At 37.9% G+C, this 17464-nt stretch overlaps 2 protein-coding genes across 2 annotated transcripts; both read left to right on the top strand.

Moving 5' to 3' along the window:
- The first annotated feature begins 4650 nt into the window (after positions 1 to 4650).
- On the top strand, positions 4651 to 6932 carry eloca (elongin C paralog a). The gene is made up of 4 exons (XM_083901864.1): positions 4651 to 4757; positions 5212 to 5239; positions 5393 to 5536; positions 6455 to 6932. The coding sequence occupies exons 2-4, from the start codon at positions 5236 to 5238 to the stop codon at positions 6643 to 6645; spliced, it is 339 nt and encodes a 112-aa protein (XP_083757990.1). The 5' UTR covers positions 4651 to 4757; positions 5212 to 5235; the 3' UTR covers positions 6646 to 6932.
- A 1184-nt stretch (positions 6933 to 8116) lies between these two features.
- Positions 8117 to 16719, top strand: ube2wb (ubiquitin conjugating enzyme E2 Wb). Its single transcript, XM_083901418.1, has 6 exons — positions 8117 to 8129; positions 9044 to 9135; positions 11915 to 12017; positions 14035 to 14190; positions 14302 to 14377; positions 14486 to 16719. The coding sequence occupies exons 1-6, from the start codon at positions 8124 to 8126 to the stop codon at positions 14497 to 14499; spliced, it is 447 nt and encodes a 148-aa protein (XP_083757544.1). The 5' UTR covers positions 8117 to 8123; the 3' UTR covers positions 14500 to 16719.
- The last annotated feature ends 745 nt before the right edge of the window (positions 16720 to 17464 follow it).

Below are 17464 nucleotides of genomic sequence, written 5' to 3'. Positions count from 1 at the left end.
CGTTCACCTTTGGGTGAACTTGCCAGCCGCTTTGGAAGTTTCCACAGCTACCGAAAGCATTTTTGCATAAGCAAAAATGTAAAAGAGGTTATTAAACATTTAATGCATTCTGATTTGGGTCATTTCTGATTTAATTAGTCATAATAAGAGAGGACTCAATACTTGATATGCAAACACGATAATAAAGGAAAGGAAAAACTGCACTGTAAAGTAAGGCTGATTAAAAGACAAATGTGCACATACATTTCTAAACTGTGATTTATTTTAATTATTTCCATTTTTATATACTGCATTTAGTTGATTTTAATTTGATATCCCGGAAAGTATGCCTTATATACATAACTTACAGTGTTAGTAACAGTGAAGGTTAGATCAACTAAGATTTTAATAATGATTTTATAAGTATTTTAAGTCTGCCATACAAGATGAAAGCATTAGTTTGTATGTGTATATTTAACTTCTCTCTCTCTCTCTGAGTCCAAGCTTCCACCTTGTGCCTCAAACGCAGCTTGGTTGTGCTTCTAAAATTGGATTCAGGCTAGTAAGCAGTGAGAGGATATCTGTGGCCAGCGTTTTTCAAAACTGTTGCTAAGACATCAGTATTAAGCAGATCCCCTTTCCATGCCTTGCATAGATAGCTTAGCTTAGCATCACTTCATCGGTTATATTTACATTGACAAATCTTATAAAGCCATGCGGCAATCACTCTGTCATCTTAAGTAAACTATTAATCTGCACCTTGTCATTTAAACACAGTTTTCTTCATCTGTTTGTTCGATGCAAGTGCGTGGACGACGGAAAGAAGAGACACAAATCACTGGTGCGCAGTTTCAACAAGACTGTTGATCTAGTGTCATGTGGATGAAGATGACATTTTAGATTTGCGCTATGTAGGGTGATTCATCACCGAGCCGACATCTGAGGCCTTATTAGCCTTCGGCTATTGAAAGTAAATTGCTGTCAAATCCACTTAAATGCCCGTAATAACATTTGAAAGCATACATCGTACGTTTGAATTAAATGTAAGTGTAAAAATAAATAATAATACAAGAAAAACAACGAGATAGAAAGACAAAGGAATCTTGTTTGTTGAAGTTGGTATAGCTTTGACTCATCGCTGTGTTGCAGGGTGTGCTGTTTATGGCTGTATCAAAAATGACAATAATAATAATAATAATAATAGTAATAATTATGGTACACTTCAGTGACTCATACTGCATTGTGTTAATACCTTCACAACAGTTATTTTCCAAAACCTTTTCATGAAACAAGTCTGCCATTATTTCTTTATGACTCATTGGACATAATTTGATAAGTGCCTGTGCTACCTGTGATTCTTTTTATTATGGAACAAAACACCCGATTAACCACTGACTGAGTCAACTCACTCACTACATGTGTCATTTATGATTTTTATAAGATCATTTGGTTTATGGCAACATAAAACAAATTTAACTTGATTAAGAATAATGTATTAATTAAACATATATATAACACATCATTATTTTACATCAACAGAATTGTACACTTAGAAATAAGGGTTCCAAAAGGGACCTTCAACAGGGGTTGAGGTTCTACCTGGAACCATTTGCTTCTGAAAAACCCTTTCCCCAAAGAAAGGGTTTTTCAAGGGTTCTTGGTAACACTAATGTTTCCCCTTAAGAACCATTTTGATCCAGAGAACCATTTAAAACCCCTTTCCTGAATAAAGGGTTTTAAAAGGGTTCTTGGTGGAACCCTCCAAAAGGGTTTCAGGTGGAACCTTTATAAAAAGGTTCTACCTGGAGCCAAAAAGGGTTCACCTATGAGGACAAGCCGAAGAACCTTATGGTTCTACTTAGCACTTTTATTTCATAGAGTGTAGGTGACGTGTCATGGGTTGCTGTGGTTCCTCTCCAGCATCAGTTCCTGAGATTATAGGACTCACATAAGAATAGCAAGGCACAGTAGCTCACTGCACACTAAAGGGACAGTCCCCTCAAATTCATTGTGACAAGCCTTACCCTCTTTTCAGAGAAGAGATGCATTGAGACATTCCCCCACCACCCCCATCTTTCCCAATCATGCTGACCTGGTTTTATTCAGGCTGACAAACTGATAAACTGATCCAATGTGTTGACATTTGACCAGCTTGGAGGAAAAAATGTGTGAGGCTGGCGTTATTGTTGGTCATACACTCTTAGAAATAAAAGTGCTAAGTAGAACCATATAAGGTTCTTCGGCTTGTCCCCATACACTCTTAGAAATGAGGGTTCCAAAAGGGTCCTTCTATAAGGGCTGAGGTTCTACCTGGAACCATTTGCTTCAACGGTTCTTGGTAACACTAATGGTCCCAGTAAGAACCATTTTGATCCAGAGAACCCTTTAAAACCCCTTTCCTCAATAAAGGGTTTAAAAATGGTTCTTGGTGGAACCCTTTATAAAAAGGTTCTACCTGGAGCCAAAAGGGTTCTCCTACACTCTTAGAAATAAAAGGGCTAAAAATGGTGTAAAACCATATAAGGTTATTCAGCTTGTCCTCATAGGAGAACTCTTTTTGGCTCCAGGTAGAACCTTTGGGTTCCACCAAGAACCCTTTTAAAACCCTTTATTCAGGAAATGGGTTTCAAATGGTTCTCTGGATCAAATTGAACCATGGAACCATTAGTGTAACCAAGAACCCTTGAAAACCCCTGTCTTCGGGAAAGGTTTTTTTTAGAGGCAAATTGGTCCAGGTAGAACCTCAGCCCTTGTAGAAGAACCCTTTTGGAACCCTTTATTTCTAAGAGTGTAGTCTACTAAACAGACCACAACATACCAACTGTCGCGTAACTTTTTAATCATTAATGTTGATCAAGTGGGGGGTGGAAATGTTTGAACCACTTATGCACCTCATGAACATGACCGCTCATATGCCATCGTAGTAGTATGTAAACCACTCTGAAGGACACACATTTTAAATGTGTTGGATGCCAAACAGACATCAATATTTAATTAATTACTCCAACAAACTTAAAATTGGACAAAGGCCACCATTTTATAGCACAGACCCTGTGTTGTGCGAGTGCGCAAGCAAGTGAAATCCGAGGAATCGCACAATTGATGTGTTGAAGGGATGGATGATATCACTCGGAATGACAAGCGTGTTTGCATATATTGTGTTTGCATGTGTGTGTGTGTGTGTGTGTGTGTGTGTTAGGGAGGCCACGTTCTAAGGGCCCACAGCAGCCTCCCCAAAATAGAGCTGAGAGCAGCTGCAGTGGGGTGGGTCGTATCAGAGAGACATCAAAGCGGCTCCCGTCACCCACCCGCTCTGATCATGAGCACTAATGGTGTAATGGAGGACTGGAAGGTCAGTGATTGTTTTTGGTTGTGTGTGTGTGTGTGTGTGTGTGTGTGTTTGTGTGTGTGTGTGTGTGTGTGTTTGAGAGTTGACAGGCAGCACGCGCGGTCACCAGGCAGGAGGCTACAGGAACTTTCTGGAACACAAACTGACAGCATTGCTAAACCTGGTATTACTGTAAGAGAAATACCAGGTCAGATGTCAACCCCGGCCGTGTAAGCCTCCACTCACAGAGCATCCTGGGGGAAAAATGGACTCCTTTGTCTCACCTGTGAGTCAGTTATGGATGTCTTACATCTGTGAGTAAGTGAACAAGAATGCAAAGGGAGGAGGAGGAGGGGGGTGGATAAGTAAATAAATCCTTACTTTTTTCCAAGTCCAAGTCCGAGTCATCCAGAGAGCACCTGTTGGTCAGAAAGCACAACCTGAAGCCACACTCAGTACCGTGCTCTAGTGTCATAGCTCAAATACCTCTGCTTCAATTCGGAGGCCTCAGATTTCAATAGTCATCACTTTTACCACATGAAAGAACTATGAACCTGACCGTGAGTACAGTGTGTGGCCATTTCTCAATTTTCTAAGAAGCACAGCCACCACTACCAGTTGGAGAACTCTAATGTTTTGTTGTTGTTACACAAAACAAACTTGATTCTAGTTTGGAACAGGTGTGCTTTTATTTATTTGTTTATATCCACGATTCACAAGCAACACTGATCCTGCACTTTAAAACTTTTCAAATCATTTGTTTTACTAACTGGACTGGATAGTGTTAAATATAAGATGGTGGTGCAGTGGAGCAAGTCTTCTGTTTCTCGTTCTCTCATTCTTTCTTTAATCCAGTTTTATGGGTCTGCAAAATGTCTCTGTCATGCCCAATCAGCACCTGCTCTCGTGCATCACAGGCACTGGTGCCAGTCACGGAAAATAAGCCGAAACATGGCGCCCTCTACAGGGTTAATGAGACAATGTCATCGCTAAAATAACCAGTGTGGATTCGGCATGTCATCGAAACTCTTGATAAACATTTTGAAATCAATCAGTGTAAATATAAGTAAAAAAAATAACAACAAAGTAGGCGCTTCGATTTATTATTATGTATTGCAAAACGTCACACAACGTTCGGGATTTATTTTATTTTTTTGCTTTTATCTAACATTAACCATTATAACAAACACTTTGAAATAAGAGACTCTTCAAAATTTATCTGGTCTGAGTAATGTTCGATATTTGTCCAACCCTCACCAGCGTGTCCCCGAAGTCCTCTAACTCACAATGGTAAGATGAAGAGGAACCGTTTCTCTCTGCAAGTGGAACCGCACGGAAGAAATATATCGCGGAAGGCGTGTTGCTCACACAAACTGGTTCCGGGTAGTAGCAGTCTGGTGGCTAACTTTAGCTGAAACCCAATCACTACTCGACATTCCATTCCCGAGTGGTAAGAAACGATGTTACCGTTATATTATTGGTTGTTGTATGTCCAAATGGATCTGGCAGTTCTTATGACATGAGCTCTAAACACTGTAAAAAAGAAAAGAAACAAATATCGTTTATTAGGTTAGGCGTTTGCTCGCTAGCCGACACAAGCTAATGCTAAGAGAGCAATAATTTGCCGCAAGCATTTTATAGAGTGAAAATGTTGTTTAAGATGTTTGCTGTGTAGATGAGGTAAGTGTTTAGATGTATGTCAACGATAGCTGGTGCACCCGGTGCATTATACTTCACATAGTGTTGATATGACGCGGATGCTGCTAAAAATAAACTCAGTCATTTGCTAATGGTTATATTAATTTAAACGTAATTGCTTTGAGCTAAACTCAGTATAGCCTTGGACTAAACTGGTTAAACTGAGTTTATTCGATGGTTGGTCATTTTTATATGCTCTCTTACAGGATTGGTAGAAATTCGTGGACAGTATGGGTAAGTGATTTTAAAAAAAAAGCAAAACGTACATCATTTAACATGTTCATCGGAGTCGGTTTAGTCACCACTTTTACTTCAATTAATGACAAATATGTGTGCCGCTGAGGTATCTGTCTCGCACCTGTTTAAGATTGTCCGTCTGTTTCACAGATGGTGAAGAAAGAACCTATGGTGGCTGTGAAGGGCCAGATGCCATGTATGTGAAGTTAATCTCTTCAGATGGCCATGAATTCATAGTGAAAAGAGAACATGCATTGACGTCTGGAACCATAAAAGCCATGTTGAGTGGGCCAGGTGAGAACGTAATACAAGTAATTTGTAAAAAGCACCCATAAGAATATTGCCATCATTTTTTATCTGTTTAACCTTCAACATATTTTCAATTTCAAAGCTCATCATTTTCATTTGGCATAAATTGGAGATAAAACAATTATACTTAATTGTATTTATCAGTGAACAATCATCTGATTGTATAAATACATATATTTTCCAACACACTGTGAATGGTGGGGTGAGGGATATTCAGCCGCAACATGCAACTTCACCAATATTTACACCGAGTCAAATCTCTCATCATGGAACCAGTTACACTGGTAATGCTGCCAATCCTATGTATGTCAAACATGCTTTGTCAATTGTATTTTAGTATGTTAGTATTCATTTGTCAACCTAGTTAATGTAGACCATGAGTGTCTTGAAAGGTGCCTTCAAATATAATGCAGCATCATTATTATTATTATTATTATTATTAATTTACATATTCACCGCAAAATACACTGATAGCCAAATACAATGGCTCACCCCACTGTGCTTTGTTTTTATAGCAGCAAATGCCAACCCATTTTCTCCATAAACCTTTTCTAATGCTTTGAAAATGTGGTGATTATTATTCATTTTCTTGAGATTTATGGCTGCTCGTTAAAGTTGAGGTATATAGTAGATGTTTAATCTTGCCTCTACTTGTTGGCGCTATGCTCCCCCCATACAACAATTCTGTTCCTTTTTAATTCATATTGTTGTGATAGACAGCCTGAATCCCCCCGTCATGGGCTTCTGACGTCGTATTTTAGCCTGAAGCCCCTATTATTTGTAGCTACTGCCTGGACAGGTTATTTAAACATATTTAATGAATTGTGTGAGTTTGAGAACTGTCATAATGTATGCAACAACATTATTTACTCTTGAAACCTATTGTTAACTCTTCACCTGCAGGTCAGTTTGCTGAGAATGAAACCAATGAAGTGAACTTCAGGGAGATTCCATCTCACGTCTTGTCCAAGGTCTGCATGTATTTCACCTACAAGGTCCGTTACACCAACAGCTCCACAGAAATACCTGAATTCCCCATCGCTCCTGAGATCGCACTGGAACTGCTCATGGCTGCAAACTTCTTGGATTGCTAAAGTTACAAAACATAATGTAGAAGCTAAAAACATTTTTGGATTTTTTTTTTTTTTTTTAATATTTAACTTGTTTTGCCATGTACATCGTATGAAACATGAATGATCATATAAAAATGAAAAGTTTCTTTTGCACCTGGCTTTCCCTCTGAATTTTATTAGTATTAAATAATTCTGTTTTAATAAAATAAAAGGATATGGCAGACTGCATCCCTTTCCCAAGAATGTGATAAATGTGTCCCCTGCCCAGAAATCATTCTTCACCTCCATCTTAATAAAATACCTGTTTGGTGAACACTTTGTTGGCACTTGCTGTTTTTTTGTAACAATGGAACCTTTAGAAATCCAGATTCTATCAGCTTCAGGTTTACTGAATATGGTAATTTGTGGGGATGGTTTGATTACTTTTTTACTTGACCAAGGCTAAATGGTAGAGCACTGATGATTAAATGGCAAAACTGTAGTGTAGCAGCTTTGACTGGTTCAAGATGAGAAAAGTGCTCTTTGAAGGTAGAATTTCAGATCATTTACTTGTCATGTATTTCCAATACTTGTTCTGAATATGACCAAAACACAAACGAAGAACAACTGTCACATTATGGTATGCTTCTTCTTGGCAAGTCTCAGAAGAATCGAATATGAGTGGGAAGATGTGTTTTGTGGTTAAGCAGTTCCAGTAATCCCCATTAAATCAATTAGTAGAAGATGTTTTTGATTTTTCCAAGGACACTAAGTGGTAAGTCTGTAATGTGGACGATGTGACTATAAACACTGCTACATTTAAAGCCTCTTTTATAGGATAGAATGTTATTCAATGCAGGCTCTTTTGATTCGCACAGAAGGAATTGACAACATTAATTTCCTGACCGTTTAAATAAGGTTAAATGTCAAGTTCGAGCTGATATGCGTTATCTTATCTGTATCCCTGTTTTGAAGATTTATGTTTTGTCTAGGAAACATAAGGCGCCTTAGTCAAACTACAGTTCACTTGGGCTTCTTGTGCCTTAAACTTCAAAGAGTATATAACATATCATGTGTTATACTGTGATAATATTATTATTATTATTATTATTATTATAATATAAGGAAAGGGACAATGCATTTTACTAAACATTAAAATATGAATATGCCAGGTTGTAGCCTGGGACATATTTCTGCTTGTAGTCCCTTGGCAGGTTTGATGTTCCAAGGAATACAAATAAAAATACTTTCAGATCACCAAAATGCAAACACACAAACACAAAAAATATATACTCATATATAACAACTGATAATAACGGACCAGTGCGTAATATTTTAATAATTAAAAGGCAAAAAATGTCAGCCTTTTATTCTTTCTTTGTTTTATGAAATTCATGTGTAGAAATTAAATATACTCCGTTTATGCTCGAGACAAAAACAACTTGTCCCACGTGACTCGTTGACGTACAGTCCTCCACTCTGCGCTGATGCGGGGCAGGGGGGTTTCCATCATGGCGTCGATGCAGGTAAGAATACAATTGACAGCGATCACATATTTGCAAATTACCTCACCTCCATAGTTGGCTTTCATGGTAGTTTATTCGCCACTTTGTTTACGTACGTGCATCTGTTTAAATCGGCAATGACATCGAGGTAAAAGCCGTGACATCTGTCGTAAAGTGTTCTGGTCTAGCGTTAGGCTCTGTGCTAGCAACCCAACTAGCCCATCATCACCATCAACAGCACTAAGTCGAGGCGAACACAGAAGCCAGCTTTCCGGAGAATAAATGTAGGACTCGGCACGGTTGTGTGTTGTATGGTTTATTCGCAGCAACACGCTGATGACAACTCGTAGAAAGTGATGTCATTAAATGACGTCCGTGTGATTTCCGTGTAGCTGACGTGAACGTTAGCTAGCTAACGAGACGGTGCGCAGATTGAGCAGTTGCAGTTTGCTTCTCGACGGAACAGGTGCATCGGTTTCACGATGAGAGATTTGCCTCTGCTGATAAAGACACAAACCTTCACGAGCAATGAATACGGTTTGTTGCCAACATCGAATACTTATCGTTTCGTCTGCTATTACTCGGTTTTGTTTTATACTCTTAAGAAACGCGTTAAATAATTCAGGATGTGGGAGTTTGTCTTTTATTACTTTAGCCACAAACGCGACGTCATTAGACGACACTCGCGAACATATTTTGTATCCTTGTGTTAGTTTGGTTGTTTTCAATTCATTCCTGAAAATATATATTTCCAAAATGTCGAACTTGCTAGTTTGTGTTTCCTATTTCCTTGTTATTGTTGATGTGACGTTTGTACTGTGGCGCTTTGCATCCTTCTTTGTCCTTTGCCTTCTTTCCTTCTGTCCTTCTAAACCCTCTCATATAGTTGATGTGTATATATATTTTAACATTTGAGTTTGTGTCTTCTTCAACAGAAAAGGCTACAAAAGGAATTATTAGCCCTTCAAAATGATCCACCCCCAGGAATGACGCTCAATGAAAAAAGTGTACAGAACACCATCACACAGTGAGTGTTTGACTCATTTAATCCTCATTGTCTGCTTTTTTAAAACACGGTAAACAGTGAGACGCGTATAGTATTCATTGGAGAATGTTTCCACATGTGAATAAACACAAATCCCACATGGCTTGTTTCATCACTATGGGTTAACACTGTGGTAACTGGTAAAGGCAACTGTTGCAATATCACCAGGCAAGAGGTGTAAAGACACAAAGCTCTTGTAGCTTCAGCAGTGACCGACCGTACAAGAGAAATCTGGATGATTCAAGTGACAGGCTGGCTGCTCTGGCCCCTCAGTAGAGTGTTCTAATGCACAGTGTCACTATTCATCCATAAAATATTTAACGGCTGGCATGTAGGAGTTGGCTTAGGGTAGCAAGGATCAGTGGCTGCTTAACTGACCTTTCTGTCTTGGTGTTCCCTTCGATGCACATGAATACTCTTGCTAAGAATCTGACATAGGAAAGATTGTAGCTGTCATCTTTTACTGGATTCACCACATTTTCCTTTAGCATTGCTGCCTTTCTTTTTGTCCTCACTCATCCTTACCTGGATGAGTGAACTCACCTGAGACTTTAAAACAGCATTGTAGCAATGAAAAAGCCATTGTTTTGGCATGTCTGATTGGGTAACAAGGACTTGGTCAGGCTCAGTGGATGTTACACGTGTTTTCTCACTGACAAGTCCCCGAACCAGTTCCGCTGGCTTCTGCGTCCATAACTTTGTTGTGGTATGCATGGGTGTGTCCTTTGTTGTCAACTCACACATCAAAATAACTCTTCAAGTCTGGGTTGACTCTCTGTCACTGTGAAGTAGGGATTTGTGTTTTTTTTTTTATCACACAAATTGTAGTAAGGTACAAATAGTTGACCATTAAGCTAACCTTTGCCAAACACTGGAACAAGCCTCCCCTGGTGATAATGCTGTGAAGATGTGACCATGATAAGATGACATTGTTATTAGGAGTATAACTTTTATTTATGTGTTACGCTGCCTCTCAGTGCTGTATTATTTAATTACATTATCCTTTTTGCATGTATACAGCAATAAGCTGTAAGTTATTTTTGTTGACTGGATCATATAATCACCAGGCTATGGGGAATTTGAGCAAGTTGAGCACATTGTCCTTGGAGCCTTTGCCTGTGTTTGGGGTGGGTTGCATCAGGTGTAATTCACCGTCATGTGTATGTATATATATATATATTGCTTCCCTTTAAGCTTCAATTCCTGGTGGGAAATAGAGCATGGTGATGTTTTCAAAGAGGACTGACCTCGTATGATGGCCTAAATGATCTTGTGCCCTGGGCTCCAAGTGAGGCACAAGGCGATAAACCTGAAAAACATCCACATGTCTCTTTAGTATCTGCATTGCTTGTCTATTAGAAAGTAGGTCAGAGATTGTGATGCTGCCATCACTGTTTCTTGTGCTTCACCTCTGAGGTTTCTGTGATGCACATCAATGTTCATGCCTGGACTTGAATATATAGCAGGCTTGTTTGTTCAAAGACCAAAATTATTCAGTTTTAATGATCTCTTATGGAGCGACGGAACCAGAAAATTTGCTTTGCATCAAAAGGTTTGACAATTTAATTATTGACTATTCGCTTCATGTTTGCAGGCCAAAAATAATGATACTTACCTCATTAATATGTACAGAAAAGTGTACCGTCACACGATCATATGAATTGTTGTTTGTCATTAGTCAGCTCTCCAGAGGCTGACATTTTCAAAACAACACTCTATTTTTACATAATGGATAAACTAAACATTGTTTACATGGTAACTGAACATTTCATATGTTTTCCAATACACTTGGAAGGGAAGAGTGAGGTAATACATTAATCATTAATATACATTTTTGCACATTGTTTCTTTTTATAAGTTACACTCTCCAAACCAAGCCTTTGTTTTCGCAGTCATCTGCCAATCGGGACAGGGCCCAGGATCCCTTATGGCTCTGTCAGCACAATTTTGTCATCGGGCTACACGGGCAAAAATAGATTCATCCACTGGATCAATAGAGTATCACATTAATACTAATCCGTGTGTCATAACCCAAGCATTGAATGCCACTTGAATGAGTCCGATTAAAAACATTACGCACTAACTGCAGCATTGGCAGCTCAGACTTTGATTGTAGTCTAAGACCATTTCATTTGTTGTTTTAGCTATGCTCTCATGACCACACTGTAAATGAATTGCTTTATTGGAACACATCCAGAAAAAACAGGAAATATGTATGCAGTTTAAAATAAAAAGTTATGTACTTGAACAGTCATATGATTCTGGCTCATAAACCTGGGTGGAACCCGAATTAATGTTACTAGTAAAACCATGTTTTTCCCGACCATTTAATGTTAAAAATATGTGCTGTGAAAAGGTCTATTACGTTAGGTTTATTGAAGACATACATATACACGGGTTGTATGAGTTGACATTACATCCAAAAGTGGTTGGAATACAGTACTTCACTTCACACTACAAGGAAGTAAAAGAAAGTGAAAATACTTGACTTCACTCTGGTTTTACTTGTTCCATTATTTAAAAACAAAAAAAGATAAAATCTTGTAACAGATGAGCCTTAAAGTTGCCTCAAAAAATAAAGAAAAAATAAAGAAAAATAAATAATTATCTTGTTTGGTCTTTTCAAATGTCTGTCTAATAATTACTCATTTTAAAATGTGATCTAAATGGCATTTTTTAAATCTGAAAACTTATTTTGGGTGATTGGTATCGTTTAAGTCAGATGTTTAATATTTAAATGTTGTGCTTTTTCCCCCCCTAGGTGGATTGTAGATATGGAGGGAGCAACTGGAACACTGTACGAAGGAGAGAAATTTCAGTTGCTTTTCAAATTTAGTAGTCGATATCCCTTTGATTCACCTCAGGTAAGCAGAATGTTACTCACTGCATGTATGTGGCTGAAAGTGAAAGTTTTTCCCTGTCTGAAAAATCATAAAGTGAGTCTTTGCAGCATTCCCTGAACAGAGGCCCAATTGCAACTGTAGGACAATCCTATTAATTCACTTGTGTCCATTATATACAGCAATATTTACCTCAACTTTTATAACTCTAGTGAAAGACTGGTCTTTGTACTAAATCGAGCAGTGGTGTGTTTTGTTGTCTCAGAAATGAACTGTGGAAGTGGACGACCGTTTACTTGTAAGTTACATATCCTCGTAGAGAGGGAGATTATTTCGTAGTACAGAGGTTTAATATTTAACTCAAAAACGAAATACCTGTCTAAACAGTCATCTATTCTCTCTCTGTTGATTCCCGGAACAAGCACATCACACTGGCTTTACTGTTGTTGTAATGAATGAAACTATCTTGTAAACACTGCAAGCAGGAACCACTGACAGACTCCAGCAGAAAGCTGCCACTCCACTCCAGTCTGTCAGTGCTTCCTGGTTCACTCATCAAGATCCTTCCGAGCTAAAAATAGAGAATGAGGCGGTGAAGACAAAATTAGATAAACTTTGCTACTTAGCTGTGATCATCCCATATAGGTAGGACAGGCTTTCAAAGTGGTCCTCTTTGGACTCTCCTTCATTAATTGCGTGAAGACAACACTAACTCCTATTACAATAACTTAAATTAAATGACTTTTTTTCCAGCAAATAGGCTCTTGAGTAATTGTTTTTGTCAGCATATTTTTGTAAATGAAAAAACGTGAGAAGTTTTAAAGCATATATGAGTGAAACAATGGCCAGGGCCTATATCAGTGAACCTGCTGATCAGTTTTCCCATAGGTTCAGATTAACGTAGTTCATGAATAATTATTTCAGCTCTAAAGAAGAGGGCTCTCAGAGAGTACACGAATAAGCTTGTTCTTTAATGATAATGACACTTATGAGCAACTTCACAACAACATTTAATTGGTACATTTCTCAATGGGTTTCACACGGAATCGGTTCTTCCTTGGGCCATACCGGACCCTCCCACCAAGTTTGGATAGATAGGATTGACAAGCAACAACATGTCCAGCAGTTTTTGCAAAATAACAAATAAACAGTAACTGTAATATGAAAGTGACAGAGGAAAAAGAACAATTAGGGTACCTCATGTGCCTGTCCACTTGTAAATATTTTATGTTTTGCTTAAAGCTTTATGTTCTGAGTGTAAAGTCAGTCCTGTCACTTGAAGCCTGCACTCTCCCCCTATGAGGCTGTATCTGGTGCCACAGTGCCTCAGTCCATTCTTATCCATCATTACCCTCTTTTATTTCCCTTATTTATATTTAACCCTTAGACCACAGAGCATTTAGACTGCTTTTTTTTCCAATACCATGTTAAAATGTATATACAGAGGTGATAAGAATGAACACATCTGAGCAAAAAAGTACGAAAGTGTTTAAAATCTGATTGAATTTCTCAAATTTGGAAAATGTATCAAAACTTTGACTCAACAACACACAAGAAGACAAAAAAACACATGTAAAGCCTGAAGATGACACCTATAAACATACACCCCAGGATGTCCATATAAGGAGTTGTGTATTATTCCCACAGCAATTTACCAAGGGTTAAGAACTACACCCTTGAGTTCCTCTCCTCCCCCACTTCCCCAGTTAGCCCTAAATCTTGCACCATTTTAATGGCGAATAACCCCTGATCCTTATGTCTTCCTATTCTCTCTCATCCTCTCTCGGCCGAGCACAGCCCCCCTGTCCTAATCCCAAAGCCCCATGTCGCTGTAGAGAGCTTAGCATAAGCTTATACTACAAGTGTCACTATTTTCCATTCCAAAAATCTCACATAATCTTGACTCATTATGTCCCAAGTTATACCACTTTATTGTTAAACATAAGAAATAATCTGATACGTTTACATTCACCACCTACACAGGCTTATTGTTACGACACAGTCATTAACCTATCTTGTGCCTTTGTGTCCTTTGTTGCAGGTAATGTTCACAGGAGAGAATATACCTGTCCATCCTCATGTGTATAGCAACGGTCACATCTGTCTATCTATTCTAACGGAGGATTGGTCGCCCGCCCTCTCAGTGCAATCCGTTTGTCTTAGCATTATCAGCATGTTGTCCAGCTGCAAAGAAAAGGTACTCGCCCTGGGATATCTGGGGGGGATTAAAACATATAGAATAATTTAGTGTGATGACTGTTGAATTCTAAAATGAAATGATTGTTTTGTTGTTGTTTTTCCCCCGCAGAGACGACCGCCTGATAATTCGTTTTATGTAAGAACGTGTAACAAAAATCCAAAGAAGACAAAATGGTGGTATCACGGTGAGTGTTTTACTTTCACATATCTCCTTTTACATAATCTGTATTTGGCTGATTACGATGTCATGATTAAAAAAAAAAAAAAAAAACTTTTTTGTTTTGCTTTTACAGACGATACATGCTAATGTACAAACTTTGTAATAATCGTACAAGAAAGAAGCCCTACTGACCTACATAAAAAAGCACTTTTTAATCATTCAGTCTTTGAGCTCTGACCTTTGACTGGAACAGTGGACACCATGCGCTGGAGGCTCTTGACTGCACCCCCCCCCCCCACCCCAGACAGATGGATGCATGTTTTAGTTGGTTGTATAATAGAGAAATAATCGAAAGTTCAAATGCACCCAAGAAGGACCTTTTTTTTTTCAGCGGAGAATTAGAAACGTGGGGAGCAAACAAACAAGCAAGGTGGATTCGGAGTGAGATTATTTATAATTCCTGTTAGAAGATCATTATTGTTCCTTTTCCTTTGTGTATGGGTGCATTTTAAGGTCCTCGTGTTGTGCAATAATAACTGATGGATGCATGCTTGGGCCTGCAAAGAGAAATCCAAATTGAATCGTTTTCTGGAAGGGATCGGACCACCATAATAACCCCAAGGAAATGCTTCATCTGTTTTTTTTTTTTTTTTTTTAAAAAAAATATATTCTAATATGCACTGTGAAAGTATCTATTAAGAAAAGGCACTATTAGTTCATTCTCCTCAACGTGCAGTTGTTTTGTAAGCAGTCCTCCGTATATTTTTCAGGTTTAAAGGGTTTTAATTTGTAACCACTGTATCAAAATTACACACATTTTCTCCTTCATCTTCCAACGCGAGACCTGGTTGCACTTCTTCCTGCTGTTTGACAGAAAGGTGGCACAGGAATAAGACAGATCTCCTCATAGGCTGTGCTCGTGTAGTGTTCACTAGACCAGCCTTGGAGAAAGCGCAGTGACCTCTTCTATTTAAAGAATGTCTATGAGAGACCATTGAGTGATCCATTGTTATTATTTGTAAGATACTGCTTTTCTTCTTTTTTTTAAACTCATGCTTTAATCTTTTAAATGTCTTGACTCTTTTTTTTGTACTTTTCAACTCGCTGATACTTTGAAAGGGGGAGGCTGTTTTGATGGGTCAGTATATTGAGTTTTTTTTTGTATGTGTTATTTAATTTAAATCTTTGTTTCATCTTCAGAACGTAAATGAATGATAAAAAGGAGAGTCGTACGGACGAGGGTTTTGTGATTCCCCTGGTCAGAGTTTTTGGCTCAGGTACTTTTTTCAATAAAGAGGTCACCTCTAAAAAGATACCGATTTAAATATTTTGAATTTAACTATATTTTCACCAAAAGAGACTGTTCTGTTTTAAACTGATAACATGTCTGAAACTATTGTATATACATCTTGGAATTGTTGGATGATGTGAAAACAAAATTAGCAGAGGATGCATTTACTTTATAGCAGAATGATAATAGGAGTGCTTTATTTTATTGGATATAAATCTGCATCTTTTGTTAATTAAGATGTGTACAGTTGGCAGCAAATACTTCTGTTGGTTAAAATAAAATGTTATGTAGTTTTACAGTGGGGATGCATGCAGTTTTAAACCCTACTTTTTCTTATTGGCATCAGACATTGTGACAACTTTAAGTCTTTCCATAACTTATTATACTGGTTTATTGGATGGACATAACAAACCTCCAGATGCTCTTTGTCATTTAAGACTGTAATCACTCCATTCCTATAGAGATGTTTATCGCCATCCAGTCAGAGATACTTGAATTTTTCCATCATTGGTTTGTTTGTGTTGTTTTTCCTTTTTTTTCCTCTCCAGGGTCTAGCTGAGTTTCTTGAATGATCTCGGGTGAATGTGATGATTCTCTACTCCGTAGAGGAGATTACCACAGCACACTTGCTATCTCAGAACTACATTGATAACTTAAAAGTAGTCTATTTAACCAATGATTTTTTTTTTTTTAAAGGATTATTATTATTAACCTCATTGTAATGATCTTGTGTACCGCCACTGTGCTGTGAGTAAAGGACGGTCAGTCTAAAACTAAAATTGTGTCAGTGCAGTCACAACAGCATTCATGTGGGGGACACAGGTAGAGCAGTAGAGATTTGAAAAACTTGCAACTGAATACGTTACAAGGGTTTGGATGTGACACTTTATTTTATTTTTATTTTGTTTTCCTTTTCAATGTGGTTTGAACTCTTAGCTTGCAGGTTGTTGTGAGTGATCAACGCTAATGAGGGTGTGTTATTTATATTTGACATTTTGTTCTGGGATGTGCAAGCTCCATGTAATAGGTGCCTGTTCATTTTCATAATCAATAATAAAAGCAAAGATTCACTTTTATTCCGCAGTCTCATTTGCAGCCTTTAAAATGTGTTGGATTTTAAGGTATCGTACGACAAAACTAAATAGTCCCAGTCTCGATTAAAATTTGTATACATAATCTTCTGTGTTTGTGTATTGTGTGAGGACATGCAAGTATCATAGTGTAACAGATAAAACAACTTCACTGAATTTATCTTGCAGAATGTGATTGTACATGTTTGGTAAAGGTCAAAGGATAATTAATTTAGGGTTTTTGAATTGCAATATGCAAATGCAACTATGTAAAATTACATTAAGTAAACAGTATTTTATGACAATTATTTCAGTGTTTCCTGTCATATTAATTATTAAGTACATGCACCAAAGTTTTCATGAACGTTTTTAAATATAGGTAGTCTGTATATGTGTTTTATTTTCAAAGGAGAAAATACTGGTTCATAGTTGATATTCAACTGAAGTTAAAGCGGTTCAGCGACGCCATCTAGCGGTCGTATAAGAGAAATACCATTAAAAAAAAACCTCAAAACATTTAAAGAGTCCAAACTCTTTCTTTTTTGGCTACCTGTTGTTTTGATATTGTTTTGTGTAGTATATTTTTTCTCCATCGAATTATCTTCCAATAAGCTCTTTGCACTGCAGACATTTTGACAGTTTGTTGGAAAAGCACAGGTGTCACTGATGTCATTAATGATGGCCTCCCTTTGTTTCAAGTGTCTTACGAGGATTTGACCAGTGTAGCAGCATATGCACACGACCAGCACCC

The sequence above is a fragment of the Microchirus variegatus genome, assembly GCF_963457635.1.
Source record: "Microchirus variegatus genome assembly, chromosome: 15".
Lineage (NCBI taxonomy): Eukaryota > Metazoa > Chordata > Actinopteri > Pleuronectiformes > Soleidae > Microchirus > Microchirus variegatus.
Note: the sequence above shows the minus strand (reverse complement) of the source record. Positions and strands in the feature narration are given on the sequence as shown.